At 45.2% G+C, this 18508-nt stretch overlaps 1 protein-coding gene across 1 annotated transcript; it reads right to left on the bottom strand.

Annotated features, from left to right (window-relative positions):
- Nucleotides 1-4058: 4058 nt before the first annotated feature.
- On the bottom strand, nucleotides 4059-17375 carry TNFAIP8L3 (TNF alpha induced protein 8 like 3). Its single transcript, XM_019442128.2, has 2 exons — nucleotides 17242-17375; nucleotides 4059-5557 (listed from the first exon to the last, which is right to left on the bottom strand). Exons 1-2 carry the CDS (start codon nucleotides 17288-17290, stop codon nucleotides 4995-4997), a joined length of 612 nt encoding a protein of 203 aa, XP_019297673.1. The 5' UTR covers nucleotides 17291-17375; the 3' UTR covers nucleotides 4059-4994.
- Nucleotides 17376-18508: the final 1133 nt, after the last annotated feature.

Genomic DNA, 18508 nt, shown 5'->3' with positions numbered 1-18508 from the left:
TGGAGTGTGAGAGAATGCTTACTCTGGCTGGTTCTTCCTTCTTCTGGGTGGGGAGGCATTCGATGCCACCAGTACCTGAGTGCCATGTGCCTTGTTCTTAAGCTCAGCCAAGGAATTAGCTCCTGGGATCCCAGAACCACAGATACTCTTGATGCCTGGGATTCTGCACTCTAGTAATCTGGAACTGAGATAGCGTGTGAGTGGGCACAAGTGACTTCTCTTCTCTGCAAGGCTTTCCCTCTGTTCCCTTCCTTGGAAGGAGCAGTGCCTGGTGTGTCTAGTGATGGCCTCTCTTGTACCTCTGAGTTTCATTATTAGGATTGCCAGGATGGGCTGGTCAATTCTTTGGTTTATGTGTGGTAGACTGTGCTGGCCAGTTCCAAAGGGCAGGCAGGGCATGTGGGAGTCCGCCTCTTTCTGCAGCAGGCCTGTGTGTCCCCCAGACACTGGCTCATCCCGCACCTGTTGTGAGTCACCATCAAGGGCAATGGGACATTCGTTCTCTGCAAGCCTACACTCTCACATGTTGTCTAACAATTCTCAAAATTGAGAACCCATGGACCCTGAAGACTTACAGATCCACCTAGTTGCAGAAATATATTCAGTTAGGGGCGCCAGGGTGGCTCAGTCAGTTAAGCGTCCGATTTTGGCTCAGATCATGATCTCGCAGTTTGTGAGTTTGAGCCCCGCGTCGGGCTCTCTGCTGTCAACACAGAGCCTGCTTTAGATCCTCTGCCCCCCTCTCTCTGTTCCTCCCCCACTCGTGCTCTCTCTCTCAAAAATAAATAAATATTTAAAAAAATAAAAAAGAAATACATTCAGTTAGATTATTTCACTTGAGTTGATCATTCAGCATGAAAGTGTAAATACAGGAAATCTCAGACCCTGAGGTTAGGTGGCGTCACCCACAAGATTCAGAAGGTACTTAGATCGATTTTGATTTTTTTTTTTTTTTTTTTAAAGTCGTCAGAATGAAGGGGCACCTGAGTGGCTCAGTCGGTTAAGCATCTGACTTCGGCTCAGGTCATGATATCGCAGTTTGTGAGTTCGAGCCCCGCCTGGGGCTCTGTGCTGACAGCTCAGAGCCTGGAACCTGCTCTGGATTCTGTCTCCCTTTCTCTCTGCCCTCCCCTGCTCACATTCTGTCTCTGTCTCTCTCAAAAATAAAGTCATCAGAATGAAACAGAAATCCCAAACTCCCTTTAGAACTCATGGGAGAGTTCTTCTCTCTCCCTGGCTACCAATCCTCCTTCCCGCCCCCCCCCCCCCCCCCCCGAAACCAGAACTCTCAGTGATTCCTAGATGCCATTTTGGGGAACAGGGTTGTAGAAGAGTCTTCCCCCTAACAAAAAAAACCTCCCTCTAAGAATGAGCAGGGAGTGGGCCTGGTTGGTGGCCCCCACAGTACAGTCAGACTAAACAAGGGAAAGTGGCCACACAATTCTGAGTTGGGAGGGTCTTGGGGACCCTCTCCTTCAAGGCCATCTGATTTATGACTCTGCTGTCAACATCCCAGTCCATTGACGGACAGCTCCTGCTAATGCAATGTCTTCACAGCCAAAGCTGGCTGATCTAGAATTTTCACCGATCAGTTTTGCTGTTGACACCTGAGACCATGTTGAATTAAAAAAAAAAAAAAAAACAAAAACCCCAAAGATAATGGGCAGAGGGCATGCAGGCCTGATTTGTGCTCTCTCTTTTTAAAATGTAAATGGATGTAAGAAGTTCATTGAGTAGCCAGCAAATGTACTGATCTGCTTCTGAAAAATGTACAGATGGGGGAGATGGGAGTTCGGAGGAGAAGCACAGATGGAGAAGTCTTTTCATTTTGATTTGTCACTGAGCAGAGACCTGGAGTTGCTGAGGGTGTCAAGACTCACAGATGCAAACACAGGGAGGAAGGGCAACACAGACACACGGCAGGCGCAGCCGGCAGGAAATGTGTTTCTGCAGGGCTCAGGGCTCAGATGCATGAGGAGGGACACGTAACCAGGCGCGGGCTGGGGATTTCAGCGTAAGTCTGCTGTCCTCCCAGGGGACAGAGCTGAGTGCTCACAGATGGCTGAAGACCTAGGGATGTTTCCAGATAACTGAGACAGGCTGCTCCTGCGCCCCTCCCCTCTTAAAGAATGAGTGCTGTCTCTGCCCTTCATTTGCTGAGCCAGGCTTTGCTCTCTGAACTTCGTGTGGGGCTTGATCAATTGAGTGATTTTATATTATTGCTTCTCTTGAAATCCTTTTTCTTTTCGTTGCCACCTAAATGTAGATATCCTCACTTTGCCTTTGTGGGTTCTCATTATTGCAAATTTTATAGAGTTCTGAGCACAAATGCACATGTGCAGGGTCCTGTTTTTGAAAGCATCTAGCATCTGCTGGTCTCTTTCGTATTTTCTTTTCAGCCAAAACAGCCTTTCAGGGCCACAGAGTGATGTGAGTAGAGTCCTCAGGATAAACTAATAATGCGATTCTTTTTTTGGTCACTAGATTGTTATGTAAAGTATCTGAAATTTGTAAGCCTTCAGCTGGTTGATGAAACTCGAGAATCACTTGAGTTTATATACCAGTGGTATATTTAAAATGTACACATGGGATTGGTTTTGGCTATTTTTAGAGGCCTGTGGGTTACTTTTGCCTGGGTAGCCCAGCCCCCTGCCCCCCTGCTGTGCTACTGTTGATAACTTTGAGATACACCCAGCTGGTCATGCAGTAGAGAGCCCCTTGGCTGCCTCAGTGGGGAGGTTTAGGTCAGTAGAACATGTTTTGGTCTACACTCTGCTTTTGCACCTTGCTGAGACGTGCTGGTGGAAGTGCTGATCCTTCTGTGATGAGAACAAGGAGGACCCGGTTTCCTTAGGGACTCGTGGACTGTCAGAAACTAATGTGTGCTAATGACTGGCCAAGTGAGGAGAACCTGATCCTGCCTTCTTTCCTGCTGTGTCTCAGATGAACAGAAGATAGTTCCATGCATTCCTTGTGGGTCTGAATTCTCTGGGCGGGTCCACCTACTTAGTGAAAAAAGAACTTGCTTCTGGAGCCATCCCTCAAACTAGAAAGCAGTCCTTAATCAGACTAGTGCACCAAGGCAGGCATTGAAGACTCTGCATGTGAAAATTCAGCTATCGCTGGGCTGCTTGCTGCCTAGTGGGTAGGTGGGAAGGAAGGAGCCTGCCACTGGTGGCTTCCATTGCCAGAATGGCCAACAACCTCCCCAGCCCGCATGTGCACAGGGCATCATCGTTCAGTCCTCAGGTCTGTGAGGAGGGGCTGGGGGCTGGCTTAACTGTTCCCTTTTCCCTACTAAACACCCTTCCTATGAGCTAATTTTGAGTAGCTGAAGAACTTAACTGATGGTTTGCACTGATGTTGACACAGGAGCCAGTTGAGGCTGAATGGCCACTGTAGGTTCACAGGATGCCATTTCACATCCTCAAACCATCTCTGGATGGGATGAGCCATGGGCTGAGCTAATGTCTTTTTATAATATCATCAGGTATAAGAAGCAGAGCAGCATGGGAGGTGATGCAGGAAGACCAAGTCTCCTAAAGTGGTGTCCTGCAGACAACATGAGAAGGCAGTAAATACACTGTCCTGAGATTTGTTAAGAATTGATGAAAATGTCAGAAGCCACAGTGTGAAAGTGAGGCTGGGAGGCGCTCAGAGAAGGTGGTTGGTCACATGTCCATGAGCGGCTGCCTGCACCCTCACCCTTCCTGCCTCCTACACTGCCCCTTAGGGTCTGAATGCAGAGTTCTTGCTCTTCGTTGTCTGCCTTTAAATCCTATTCTTCTTCTTTTTAAAGAGAGAGAGGGAGGGAATGTGTGCAAGTATGTGAGTGAGTGCACACAGGGGAGGGGCAGAGAGAGAATCTTAAGCAGGCTGCACGCCAGCATGGAGCCCAACGTGGAGCACGATCCCAGCACCCTGGGATCATGACCTGAGCCAAAATCAAGAGTCCGACACAACTGACTGAGCCACCCAGGTGCCCCTCAATCGCATTATTCTTAACACTGCATCTAATTCCAAGGTATTGTATTTTTGAATCACAACTCCAAAACCTCTTGTTTGAAGGGTTTCAATTTATTAACGAACCAAAGAAAATAGCACAATGTGTCTGTGAAAGGCCAAGAGAGATGGATAGGGGTTCGTGCTGCCCACCTCTCCTGTGCTGCTGGGATAAACCCTCCCACACCTCATGGTGGCCCCTGGGAGGGAGAGGCCTCTCCCACAGGGAGCACACTTCCCTCCTCCTGCATTATGAGTGAGAAACTCTCCATACCCCCACCCTGCTGGAAAGATTCCCTCTGCAGGATCATAAACCTACATCTAAGACCTAAAAAACACAACTCTTGGAAAACATTTTTCCAATTTGCAGCTACACTTCTTCACACCTGTGTATTCATCTGTGTTTGAAACAGCACATCTAGAGACAGACTGTAAACCCGGCCCACTAGATACCATTATTCTTTTCTTCTCTTCTGCTTAGTAGTCTAGATCCAGGTTGATCCCTCTCACACTCCAGAGAGAAAATAATAAGAGCTTACGTTAGAGTTTTTAAAAGCGGGAACATATATTGTCTCATTTGAACCTCACAGCAGTCCTGGGAGGTAGGCAGGAGGGCATTGTGGTTCCAGGATCCCAAGGATGGTTGTACTGGTGAAGCTGGGAACCAAATCCACGTCCTCCAACTCCTGGTCCAGGGCTCCTTCCACTCCACCAAGATGCACTGAGCTCACCTTGAGGAGCATAGCAGCCTTCTGCCTAGAACAAATGAAATGTCCTTTGGGCTGGCGAACCAAGGTGATTTGAAGAACAGACCTCGTCAGTGAGCTCAGGGGATAAACACACCTGAGTGCAATCTGGCATCAATATCAGATGGGCGAATAGGACAGAAAATGGGCGTCTTCGACAAGGGTTTCCGGGTTTCTTTTTTCTAACCTGGACCACATTGGGTACTAGAACTGGAACTCAGCAAAGTCCAGGAGGAGAGAAGGCATTCAGAGGACTTTCTCATCTAGCAATTTATTGATTCCTTCACAAATTCTCTTGAGGTTGGGCCTACAGTCTCCATCCAGACTATAAAGGGTAGAGAGGAACTCCACGTCAGCAAAGTGGTTGAAGACGTGGTTGATGCGCCCATGGGTCCTGGGTGTCAGGTGTCGCTGCACCAGTTCATGCACCAGGTCCTTGCACTCATGCAGAAGCTTGGAGAGCACGTTCCTATCAAAGGTGTACTCCACCTCATAGAAGCTGACGATCGTCATGGCCGTCTGGTTCAGCTTCTTCCTGAGCTTCTCCACGATAACAACCTCCTCCTGGCTGAACTGGTTGTGCCGGTAGAGGATTCCAATTTTGATTGCCACCTTGATCAAGTCTTTCATGATCTTGTGGGCTTCCTTCTTGCTGTGGGTGTGCTCTTTAGTGACTTTGTAGAGCTCATCAAAGATCTCACTGCTGGTGTCATCGATCAACATGTTTGCCATAGTTTTGCTGGCTATTTTGCTCAGGATCTTCTTCTGAGCTTGAAGGGCAAGGCTCTTTGAACTAAAAACATCAGGACCTATAGTAAGGAAAGAAAGAAAAGTTATAGAAATATGAGAACCATTAGTGTCTTCTACAAGTGAAACACACGAATATGTTCCTAGGGCAAAGACTCATTCCTTTTATACCCCACAACTCCCTAACCAAACCCCACCAAAGCCTGGGATCCCTCCACCGTCCTCTCCACATGACATGCTTATTTTCCCTCTTGAGCCTTCTGTCTTGCACTCTTCCCTCTCTGGAAGTGGTTTCCTTTTGTCCAGGCCAAATAGCACATTAAAAAAATTTTTTTTTAAATATTCATTTTTGAGAGTGAGAGAAACAGAGTGTGAGTGGGGGAGGGGCAGAGAGCAAGGGAGACCCAGAATCTGAAGCAGGCTCCAGGCTCTGAGTTGTCAGCACAGAGCCCGACGCGGGGCTTGAACTCATGGACCATGAGATCAGGACCTGAGCTGAAGTTGGACTCTTAACTGACTGAGCCACCCAGGCACCCGAAATCGCACCTTTTTAGACCTACTTCATGCATAACGCCTTCCTGACCCATTAGCTCACAGAGAACTAACCAGTTGTGCAAATTACTGTTTAATGACAAGAATGTAGCACCGATGCCAACACCATTCCCAGGGAAGACATGGGCAGTTGATCATGGCGGTCTTTTTGACTGAGTCTCAGAATCTATCTTTTGAGTCTATGGTGTATTTTTTTCATGTTCGGTATCTTGGAAATTGGTATGTGTCTTACAGTCACTGTTGCCAGGTGGCACTTGTGCTGTGGTTGTCATTATATGCACATCAATTTGCACAGTAGGAGCCAGAGATTTGGGAGAAGTCAAGAGTACTCGAAGGAATATTGCCTCTCCAACGCTCTCCGTTGGCATAGGGAACAGAAGGGCGCTGTGTGAGAAACACATGCACTGACCACAGCAGGTCAAAGATACTTCAGGTGAGCAGTACCCTGAATGTGAAGCAGCTTAGAAAAACCAAAGCCAATTTATTTCTCTCTTATGTTCTACTTCATGAGTGAACAAGAGTAATATATGTTAAAAATAACACTATGTCTAAGCAAGTCCAAAAAGAATCTTTCAAGAAGTATAAAATTGCTGAATAAAAAGAAAGCAGTCATTCACAATTTAATTGGCAGCATATTTTTCTTTCTTAAGGGCACATAAAACAACATCTTACAATTGACAGTGTCTTAGACTTGATAAAATACTCCATGAAGTCACCTATTAGCTAGAGCTGATGTTTGAAACCCGCTGGCATTACTCTACAGTATGTATGCCTGTCTTCCCAAGGAGATTCAAGTTGCCTAAGGACTGAGACAGTGTCTCCCACAGCACCTAGTTCAGTTCTGGGCACAGGGATGAAATGGTGTCTGCTAAGTAAAATACAGAGAAACACTGCAGAAGAATAAGGAAGCAGTAAAATACAGTGCAAATTTATAGTTAAAAAAACAGTTTTCCTTTGAGAATTGAGGACCCTTATAGGATCCAGAGAGATTTTATCCAGCACTCTGTGGCCACATGTAAGTGACAGATACGATAGGCAGAGCGGACAGACAGATGGCCACACATGCCATGTTCTGAAATCTTTGCCTGTCCGCCCCATCTCATATTCTACACCCTCTGCCCACCCTGGACTCGTTTTCTCAGTGGACAGTGATTAATACCTGTGATTAATGCTCAGGTCTCACAGACACTCAATAAACACTCCAACACAATTCAGACAAGGCTTGTGTGCACTTCCTGCACCCACATGGCCCCCTCACAACTGGCCCGGCCTTGCTCCCTCGGTCCTGGGTCCTTCCAAGACAGCTACGTCTGCTCTCAGGCTTCTAGATGCGGGCCCCGAGGGCCATGGCCTGGAGTGGGGTTGCTGTGGCAGGATCATCATCAGTAAGGTAGTAGGTACCATGGGCTTCCTACAACTCAGGAAGCTCTCTCCCTAAAGTTTGAAACTGTAGAGTCTTCAAGCAACTTCACAGTCAAGTGACCCTGATGTGGGTGGGCTTTTGCCTTCAGTCTAGGTACAAAGAGAACAAATAGCATCTCTTGACTATTCTTTACCATGAGAAAGCCCAGACTGCCTGATTTATGCCCTCCTAGAGTTTGTCATAAAAAATATTCCTACCCAGTCTGACCACCTACTAGGGTCACCAGACCCTTTGTGTGAATAACCTGTTCCCCAAAACACCAATATGTATTCCAAGGACAAATATATGTTTTTAAAATTTATTTACTTTGTGAGGGTGGGAAGAGCAGAGGGAGAGAGAGAGAATACCAAGCAGGCTCTACACTCAGCATGGAGCCCGACTCGGGGCTCAATCCCACGACCATGAGATCATGACCCGAGCTGAAACCAAGAGTCAAGGCACTCAACCGACTAAGCCACCCAGGCGCTCCCCCAAAGACAAACATTTACAAGTATTAAGAATGTTCAGAAGATTGTGCTGTATGCTTTGAAGTCAATCCCACAGCAGAGGCTTAAAGACTTTTGAGTAGTGGCCCTGTCACTAAAATAAGCGTATGCCTCCTCAGGTGATTATTCTGAAGGGAACAATGGAATTTAGAAGGACCTCTTCTAGAATATAAAAAAATGAGTCATTTCTTTATAGATACAGCTCCTAAAAGCTGCCTGAGAATAAGAGTAGTAAGAGACTCTTTAGAAATGCAGCAAGCTTGGGCGCTTGGGTGGCTCACTTGGTTCAGTGTCTGACTCTTGATTTCGGCTCAGGTTATGATCTCATGGGTGTGGGACTGAGCCCTGAGTCGGGCTCTGCGCTTGCAGCCTGGAGCCTGCTTGGGATTCTCTCTCTCTCTCTCTCTCTCTCTCTCTGCCCCTCCTCTCCTCTCAAAATAAATAAACATTAAAAATAAGAAAAGAAAAGAAATGCAGCAAGCATGTACCCACACAGAAGCGGCAGATCAAATACATGCATGTCCACCAGAATGTGAGCTCTGTGCGAGCAGGGACGGGTGTCGAAGCCCTACTGTATGCCCAGTGCCTCACACACTGATGGCACTTGGCAGGTCCTGGTGGCAGGAAGGGAGCACTGGCTGGCTCTGTGCCAGACGCTTCATGGTTTTAACTCTGTTGGGTGAAGCTAGCATTTTAACCAAGGCTCCTCTGCGAGCCTGATTCCAAACACTGCTCTTTCCCCTGCCAGCATTCCCAACATTTTTCTCTAGACCAGTAGCTGTCACCGTTTTTGCTCATATATTCCCTTAAGGGTTTTGAAAAACTACATACCTCCTTGCATATTTAACTTGGCAGCCATATTTTTCACCTTAAGTTTAAATAGTTATAATTTGTTAATAGACATGATTTCTATATAAGAGTGATATTTAAAATTAGCCTGCTATATCATTCTTTTAAATATGTCCAACATAACATAAACACTGGCAGTGATAGGACATTATTGTACATTTTAGAGTGACAGGAGCAAGCTCTTCTTTAGAAATGTTACATTGTTCTTTTTTTCCCTTTGAAACTATCTCTTTTCCATGACACCCAGAGAACTTTAACTTAATATGTTTTTATGCTTGAAAGTGTTTTATTTGATCAATTCATCATAATTCTCTACAGTCAAAGGATGCATACAAATTGAAATTTTAAATTAAAAGATGATTCTGGTAACCATAAATCTCCAAGCCTCAAAGCATTTCCTCTGGAGTGAGTTATTTCATTTTAGCACACAATATGAAATATTAAAATGTTGACAAATACTAAATGTAAAAGGAAAATTTTTATTGGAAATGCAGCTTCAAATGAGATGGGTAGGGGGCAGGTTATGGCGTCTTGCTTCAAAGAGGCATCGCCAACCCCAGAGTTTCACATCATCCCTGTGTCTGACCAGGGAGGTTTTGCACCCAGGGTAATATACTGTCCTGATACGATTCTTAATGGCTGTGGCCTCTGATGAAAACAGCAGAAAGAAGACAGGTCCACCCTGCCTTGACCTCATGTTGTTTGTCAGGCAGGTAAGTGTAGAAAAGAGTATGTACTGAAATGAGGAAGAGGAATTGGATCTATAAATCAATTTCCTCAAAACTGTCCTCATCTGCATATCACATGGAAAGTCTCTGGACTCTCGGCGGTACGCACAACCAGATTGAATTCTCCCCTTCTGTGACAGCAGCTGCATTCCATGAGATGATAAGTGCTCTTTGGGGGTAAAGAGCTTCTTTCTTGATCAAGTAAGTGTGGACAGGACTGGGTCAGGCAATGCTAAAAGGTTCTTTTCCTGTGAGACTTAACAATATTCCTTTAACACATGAAGGTGTTTTCAACTCTCTGAGAACACTGGGTGTGGTAGGCAGAACAATGACCCTCCAGCTGCCAAAGGTGTCCACATCTCAGTCCCTGGAACCTGAGAATATGTTACCTTACCCAGCAAGAGAGACTGTGCAGATGTGATGAAGTTAAAGATTTGGGGATGGAGAAATTACACTGGATCATCCAGTGAGCCTGATATAATCACAAGGGTCTTTTCTTTGTAAAAAGTGTTTGTTTATTTTTGAGAGAGAGAGACAGACAGAGCACAAGTGGGGGAGGGGCAGAGAAAGAGAGGGAGACACAGAATCTGAAGCAGGCTCCAGGCTCTGAGCTGTCAGCACAGAGCCCAATGTGGGGCTTGAACCCACGAGCCATTAGATCATGACCTGAGCTGAAGTCGGACGATTAACTGATTGAGCCACCCAGGCGCCCATAATCACAAGGGTCTTTCAAAGTGAAAGAGGGAGGCAGGACAGAGTGGGCCAGAGAACGGGATTTGACGATGGAAGTAGAGGGTCAGAGTGACGTGATGGCTTGCTTTTAAGATGAAGGAGGGAGCCACCAGCCGAGGAATGTGGCTGGCTTCTAGAGGCTGGAAAAGGAAAGGGAACAGAATCTCCCCTCGAGCCTCTAGGAAAAAAAAAATGCAGCTCTGCTGATACACTGATTTTTAGTCCTATAAAACCTATTTAGAGATTTCTGATCTCTAGATGTGGAAGATGATAAATTTGTGTTGCTTTAAGCCACTGTTTGTGGTAGTTTGTTTTGTTACTGCGGCAGTGACTCAGGTGGATAAAAGTGATGTAGCAATTCCCAGTTTTATTTGATCAGGGAATTCTTTCTGTCTTTTGAGTAGAGGGACCAACTGCTCTGACTTGTCAGGATTGAGGGGTTTCCCTTACAGCTGATTTTCAGTGCTAGAACGAGAAAAGTGCCAGGCACATTGGGACAAGTTGGTCACCCTATTCCGTTTTTTGTTTTTGTTTTTTAATTTTTAAATGTTTATTTATGAGAGAGAGAGAGAGCACGAGCGGGGAAGGGGCAGAGAGAGAGAGAGGGAGACACAGAATCTGAAGCAGACTCCAGGCTCTGAGCTGTCAGCACAGAGCTTGACACGGGGCTCAAACTCACAGACTGCGAGATCATGATCTGAGCTGGAGTTGGACACTCAACCAACTGAGCCACCCAGGCGCCTTAGTCACCCTAGTCCTAAACCACTAGTGATGCATATATCATGGAGTTAAAAATTGAACAAAGAAGTAACAAAGAAAAACTGCAGAGGGTGGCGGAATATGAGACCTACCTACCATTTAAAATGCTATAAATTTTGTGTACAGGTAAATTGTACACATTCATGTTGCCACATTGACCGATTTACTGTGCCTCTCTACTTGCTTTTTAATTCTGTAGTCAACCTTAACCCTTTTTTGTTCATTCTGGGCAAAGTCCCTTTTGTCCTCTGGTTTCTCTGCAGTTATTGAGTGCTTACTCTTAGTTCGTCTGTATATGAAATCCCCCCAAAATATGGTCCTGCAGGGATGTGAGATGTAGACAAATGAAACAAAATATGAAAACATGTGAAATAGCCCAAAATGGCATGAGTGAGAACAGCTGGAGAAAGCTAAAGGTGGACTTGAATGTGGCTGGATGGGGATGGCTACAATGTTACAAAGTGGTTTCTAAAGTCATAGATACAGGCCAGCAATTTCCCCCAAATCATAAAGGCTTTGGGTGTTTTTCCTGGTAAGTTTTCAGCCATCTCTATTGTATAAGAATGTGTTATTTACCTACAAGGGGATTTAGTGTAGAAGCTTCCATGGGGAGGGCTCAGGAGGGTCAGAGGTAGAGCATCTCTGAAGCCTTAAATATCAAGAGTCTACAGCAGGGGAACCCAAGGGCTATGGATCATCAATATAACCAGGAAAGCTTTAAGAAAAAACAATAAGTAGATTCTCACACTCTAGCCCAGACTGTCAGTATGAAGATCTTTAGGAGACGGCTGGTAATCACAAACTCCTTAAGTGACTCTGACATGCTGCCTCTAAGACCCACAGAACACAACATGCCCCAGCATGTATCCTACAGAACACTAGTCCTGAGAGGTGCTCTGGTAAGGAAGGGTCTGTGGCCAGTTACAATGAGTTCGCAGATGACCATATATTATGGTTGGCTCTTAAAGATTTGCCATACCAAGTAGCTTATTAAAGGCTTCGAGAAGTCCCACAGTAAAGACTGTGTAGTTTTATTTAGTCCACCACTTCTCAAACTTACCGAACCTTACGAAATTTGTGTACACACACACACACACACACACACACACACACACACACACACTATCTTGTGGCATATATTATGAGAAATGCTGGGGTAGTATTGAGAGAAAAAAAAATTAGACACTCTGGTCAACTTTTACATCTCCCAGGGGATCTGCCTGGCAGGGGTGAGGAGACCCCACTGTTTCCATCATGTGTGCCTGATTAAAGGGAGGGTGTGTGCACTAGGGAAACCTGGGGGAGGCGGTCTTATTCAGAAAACTTCTGCACATAGAAATGTTGGGCTTGCTTCCTTCCATCCATCCTTCTGTCTCAACCTTCAGCAGGCGGACTGTGTTGGCGATGTATCAGGGAGGAACGCTGTAGGCTGAGAGGAAGCGTGTGAGTTTTGGAAGTCAAGGTCAGGAAGGCACTTGGATATCTGGGGAAACAGTCCTGATCAGTGGACACATATTTACTTTGGGGAAACACTAAGAGATCTAGATTAGGTCTTGGTGAAAACCGTCCTTTTATTGCTATGTACAAGCCTTTGGAAGGCTCTTTTGGCCAGGGGTAATTCTCTTAAAAATGTTTGTAAAAACGTTCCCATTCCCCAGTCATGAAAGGTAATGACTTGTTTACAACACCTCAGGATCTCTGAGAATGGAGACAAAAATGTGATTATGCAGCTACTATATAGCTTACTTGACTGGCACAATGAGACAAGACTGAGGAAGCTGCAAAATTGATCCCTGTAGAATAGACAGGGGCTTCCTTCCCCTGATGGGGAAGCTCAGGTAAAAGCAATGTGAAGTCAGTGCTCTGAGAGTAAGCACCCTTAGAATATTTACAAGGAAAGGAAAAGTATCAGAACTATGTGGGGAGAGTGGTGTGACAATGGTAGTTAGTGAACAGTTTGGAGAGAGTAAGCAAAAGATAATTTAAGTGGGTCCTTCACTAAATGGAAAAGTGCTGGGGCTGGTGTCCATTGGTGCTTCTATAAATGATGTTCTGCCATAGTACAAGTGGTGTTTCCACATTTCTAGACAATGCTAAGCTCTCCCAGATGGTGAAATGCCGAACTGGTGGTGATAAACAGCAGGAAGATCTTACCAAGTTGGGTGAGTGGGCAGAAAGGAGGCAGATGAACTTCAGCATAGGAAGAGCAGGTAGTACATTTTGGGAAAAATAAAATAAATGATGGTTATGAGGGATGAAGTGCTCTGAGCATCCTCAACCCAGCATGCGGTGAGGTACAGAGGGGCTGGGAGCAGACTCATCTCTTCTCTCCTTACTCTCGGGACTCTGACTCCTCTACTTCCACTTAAGGAGTGTGTGGAAAACTTGGATTCAAGTATGGATAGTTGTATCAACTTTGTAAGATTAGAAATTCTCTGCCATAGCCAGTGCTCACAGTATCACTTCACTTCTGTAAACAGCCTAAGATGATGGCCAGTAGAACAGGTAGCTAGAGTAGAAGAGTGGAGATGGTGCCCAGAGCAAAACAATCTGTGGTGCTTAATAAGTACCATCTGTCAAGGCAGGAGACCCAGAGTACAAGGAAAGTGGGAGGGGTCTTCAGGGTATGTGGAAGGGTAAGCAGAGGGTGAAGAGTGGTAATCCAAATTCCTGGCAATCACTTATACTTAACTGTTGGGAAAGAAGTTCAAGCAAGCCTCCTTGAGATGGAGCTGCCTTGCAAACTACTTGAACTTTTGTGATGAGCACCTGTCTTTCTGCTCACCTGCATACGCGCCCAGAAAGGCTGATTGGACTGGTCGTGTCCTTCACTATTGATAAAGGGCCAGGAGCCAGGGGGGGAAGTAACACCCTCGCCTCTCCCTGCTTGCTTCTTTGTCTGTTCTCTGTGTGAATGATGAGGAGGGGGCTGGCTGTGGGGGTGAGGTGGTCTGAAGGATGGGATATCCATGACGATGACAAAACACCTACTAGAGAAGACGCTGCCTCTGCTTTAGTTCTTGCTTGTCCCTATGTTGCTATGGGGACAAAACTATTAAGCAACCTTAAGTAGAGTTTTGAAATGTGAACCTAACAGAGTTACAGTTTCCAGGAAGATTAATTGAGTTGTTGCATCTCCAGTGGAGTCAACCTAGAAAACATTTTCCTTCCCTTGTATAAAACTGTGACTTGTATACTGCTGGAATATTAAAAACATGACACTGGAGAAGTTACAATGAAATGCGATTATTGAATGATGGTGGGGCCTTTGAGTTAGAGACAAGCAAAAACCACGATCCTCCCATCTCTCCACAGAGAAATGATCAAAGCTTAGAAGCTCGTGAAAAAATGCCTTTGTTGGTCTGATCCCTTTCATACTTCAATGAGGTAGCATTCTTGAGGCTTAAAGAAGATATTTTGGGATATTTTAAAAGGCATCACAGTAAAACTTGGATGGCCTGGGAGGGTCAGGAATGCAGTTTTTCTGACTGCAGTTCAGTCTAGCACACTCTTGAGTCTTCTTCAGGACTGGGTCTCCCCAACCCCCAAGAGAGCCACCACGCCTTGAGCACATATCTCCTGGGCTCACCTCTGTGGCTGAGACCTGAGGTTCCCAAATTTCCACCACCTGCAGTAAGAAGCAAGCAGCTCGTGGGTCCTACAGGGGGGTCACCATGACACAGACGGCAGCAGGGTCAGCCAGGCAACACTCCAGGGTGTGCAAAATGAAGCCATTAGAAGCTCTATTTCTGTCTCCTTTTTTTTAAAGTTTATTTATTTATTTTGAGAGAGAGAGAGAGAGAGTGAGAGCGCAAATGTGGGAGGGGCAGAGAGAGAGGAGAGAAAGAGAATCCTAACCAGGTTCTGCACTGCCAGCCCAGGGCCTGATGCAGGGCTCAAACCCTTCAACTGCGAGATCGTGACCTGAGCTGAAGTTGGATGCTGAGCTGACTGAGCCACCCAGGCGTCCCTGTCTCCTTGTTTCCTTAGAAGTTAAGCTTTACTAAAACTTAACATATAGGCTGACTGTGCGACCCACCAGTGTGTGGCATTCTAAGGGAAGTGGGGAAGGTCCCCCATCCAGGGTTTGGGGGTATTTAGTGCATCTCTCACTTGTTTATTCCCTTTCAAAAGTTTTGATTTATTTCAGCATTTGTTTATGTGTGCTTTAAACAGACTCAGTGATTATATTATTTAGTTCTAACTGAACCCTCACAAAATGGGCCAGTGATTTTAAAAGATTCCTATGAGAAACAAAACTGAGGACTGAAGACAATACGCTAATCATTGCCAGCATAAGTGAATGGCAAGGAAATGGCGGGGCTGACGATTATCCTCATCGTAAGAGCTTTTCCATAGCCAAATTAAGGTAAAAGTAATGATCTAATCACATCTGAAAAGAAATGAGCCATAGAAATTTCACAAATTTTAATAAGACGATTTGAAATATGGATTTCAAACACTTTTACTTGTGTTGAGATATTCCCCAAGGTAGTAGGAAGCCATGGCAATTAGCAAGACAGTTAAATGCACTGTAATTTTGATTTTAGCTTGTCCTTTGTGATGGCAGGGGGGGCAATAAGGAACAGCATGGATGACTGCTGGGGGGCAGGGATGAGTCAAGGATGACGCTGAGTGCTTCTTCTAGCTTGGGAAACCAGGTGGGGGAGGTGGCATTAAGGCACCACCAACTGCAACAGGCATCTAGGAGCTGGTGGGGAGGATGAATTCAGCATGCTGTTCCAGGTGCCCAAGGGGCCTCTGTCTGGGTGGAGATGGTCACAGGAGCCTACCCAGTGGGCACCTCACACCCACCTGTCCTACCCTGAACTTCCCATCTTCCCACCCAAACTTTACCCCTTTCCATAGAGCAAGAGGTGGTGATAAGACCCATCTTCCCTAAAGAATTTGCCAATTAGAGATCCTGAGAGATAAACAGGTTCTTCCTCGAAAATGCAGGTACCTCGAATTAGCTGGCTAAAGCATAGTCTCTATTCACAGCTTGCTGGGAATCACTTTAGTCAGAGCCACACTGCCTCCCTCCTAGGGATTCTCTCTCTCCTCTTTGGGCCCACTACCACATTGCCCCTCCTCTTAAATGAAAAATGAGGGTAGGAAGTGAGGGGCAGGTTTGGGCATTGCAGGACTGGGATGGAGGGTGGAAGGGAGAAGGATGGAGTTGCCAGAGAAGGGCGTGCAGAGGAGGGGGTATTGCTTTAGCCAGGTGTTCTGCCTCCGGCTCAGGCTTGGTGGCCTCGGAAATCTTGCCTTTGGCTCAGGCCTGGGAGCGGGCACAGAATTTTGGCTTTGCCCTTAGTGGCTGGTCATTCCTAGAAATTCATTCCTCCAGTGGTTAGAAATGACTTGAGTATTTTGGGGGGACCAGGCATGATGAATCTTCCCAACTGGACTGGATATTCCAGGATGCTGTGCAAGGACATGAGAAAGCAGTGGCAGTCAGAACAGGACACTCCTTATAGGAAAGCCGATCCTGATTGCTGCAATACCTTGCATTGAATAATTACTCTTTAAAAGCAGCATTTGATCATCTTTAAGAAGACCAGGTTTTCTTCATTTTGAAAAATTCCTGGGCTTTGAAATAAGTTACTGTTCCAAGTAAGGTGAAGAGCGATTGGCAGGGTCAGCTGTAAGTGAGGCTCAACGGCTCGTGATCTCATTTTGTCTTAGACCCTTACGATCCCCCATTCATCAGCACCGAGCACGTACTAGGTCCTCACAAGAGTTCTGCAATAGAAGAACTGTGAGTCCCATCTTGTAGATGAGAATCTGAGCCACAGCAGGTTTAAGTAATTCACTCAAGGCTATGGGGTTAGTAAGTAGCAGAATTGCAGCTGGACCCAAGTTCAAGTCAACTCCAGACAAAGCCTGCAATCTTTCCCTTCTGGTATCTGCTTTCAGAAAATCATCCTTGACTCCCTAACATCTGTGATTTCTTCTCACTTAGTTGAGACATTAAATAGGCTTCAATTTAAATCCCCATCTAGTGAGGAGATTTACATTTCATCATTGTTTTTAAATACAAAAAAGCCATTCTTATTCCATGATACAATACCACATATCCATCAAAACTTGAAGATAGATGTAGCTTTCATTTTTAGAGGGGATTCTATATATTTCAACAGTTACATATTGATTTTGTTTTTCATATTGATTTTTCAGCCAGCTCTGAAAAGTGAATGAGTGATGATTTTACTTACCAGAGCTAACTGAAGCAGATACGTGTGAAGTCACTGGGGGCTGAATCATCTCCAACTCCACAGGTTAATTTTGGAGATCTGAGAGATATTTTTGTCTTACTGCAGTTAGAAGAGCAACCATCACTGAAAACATCTACTTACACGGTTTCTTTCAACAAAGCTTATTCATCCCCTCCCCCACTCTCCCCTGCATATAATAAGTAACTAGTGTCTCTCCGAATGGTAGATCGTATTTGGGCACAATAATAGAGTCCACTTCTGTAGTGCTTTATGCACACTAACTCATCATATCCTCGTGACAACTCTATGAGCACGCACTAATCATCATCATCACCGTCATCATCATCATCATCATCATCATCATCATCATCATCATCGGTGGCAGCATTTTACATCCAAGGAATCCACAGCAGAGAGAAATTAAACAGCTTCCTAAATACCATTTAGGAAGAAGCAAAGCAGGATTCAGACCTGGAAGGCTGCCCCAGAGTCCTGTGCTTCAACCCACCACACTAAACTGCCAGTCACGAGTGACAAATACCAATTAGTTTAAATGTTTTTTGAATTATTGCCCACTTGAAAATGGAAATTAAGGGTTTTTTTCCCCTCAGAATTTTTTTAAAAAGCCATGACACATTTCAAGTATATAGACAAAATAGAATATAACAAACTCTACTCATGTGGCCACTACCCAGATGGAACAAATCTCAGTATTTTGTCCTAGGAGACAGAGCAAGGTAAAAAGCCCTCTTTGTTTTCAGCTCCCTCTTTCCCACTTCTATCTCCACAGACCTAATTGCACTTGAGAAGCTGATGTGTCTTTGTCTCAACCACATTTTTATAGTTTTGCCTCACGAGTATGCACGTATCACTGGGATATTGTTTAGAGTGTTATTTATTTATTTTTTTAATGTTTATTTTAAGAGAGAGACAGTGTGCATGGGGGGAGCAGAGGGAGAGAGAGAGAAAGAGGGAGGGAGAGAGAATCCCAACCAGGCTCCTTGCTGTCAGCACAGAGCCTGACGTGGGGCTCGAACTCACCAACTGTGAGATCATGACCAGAGCCCAAATCAAGGGTCAGAGGCTGAACTGCTTAACTGACTGAGCCACCCAGTGCCCCTGTTTAGAATGTTTTTAAACTTCAGGTAAAGGTGTCATACCACACGCATTTTTCTGCAATTCTTCCTTTAACAACATGCTTTCAAAATCATTTGAATTTAGTTATTTAGTTGCTTATTATGTAAATATACTATGCATCCACGTTTCC

This window comes from Panthera pardus, unplaced genomic scaffold (assembly GCF_024362965.1).
Source record: "Panthera pardus isolate Hobbes unplaced genomic scaffold, ASM2436296v1 HiC_scaffold_24, whole genome shotgun sequence".
Taxonomy (NCBI): Eukaryota; Metazoa; Chordata; class Mammalia; order Carnivora; family Felidae; genus Panthera; species Panthera pardus.
This window is presented reverse-complemented; position numbering and strand designations above follow the sequence as displayed.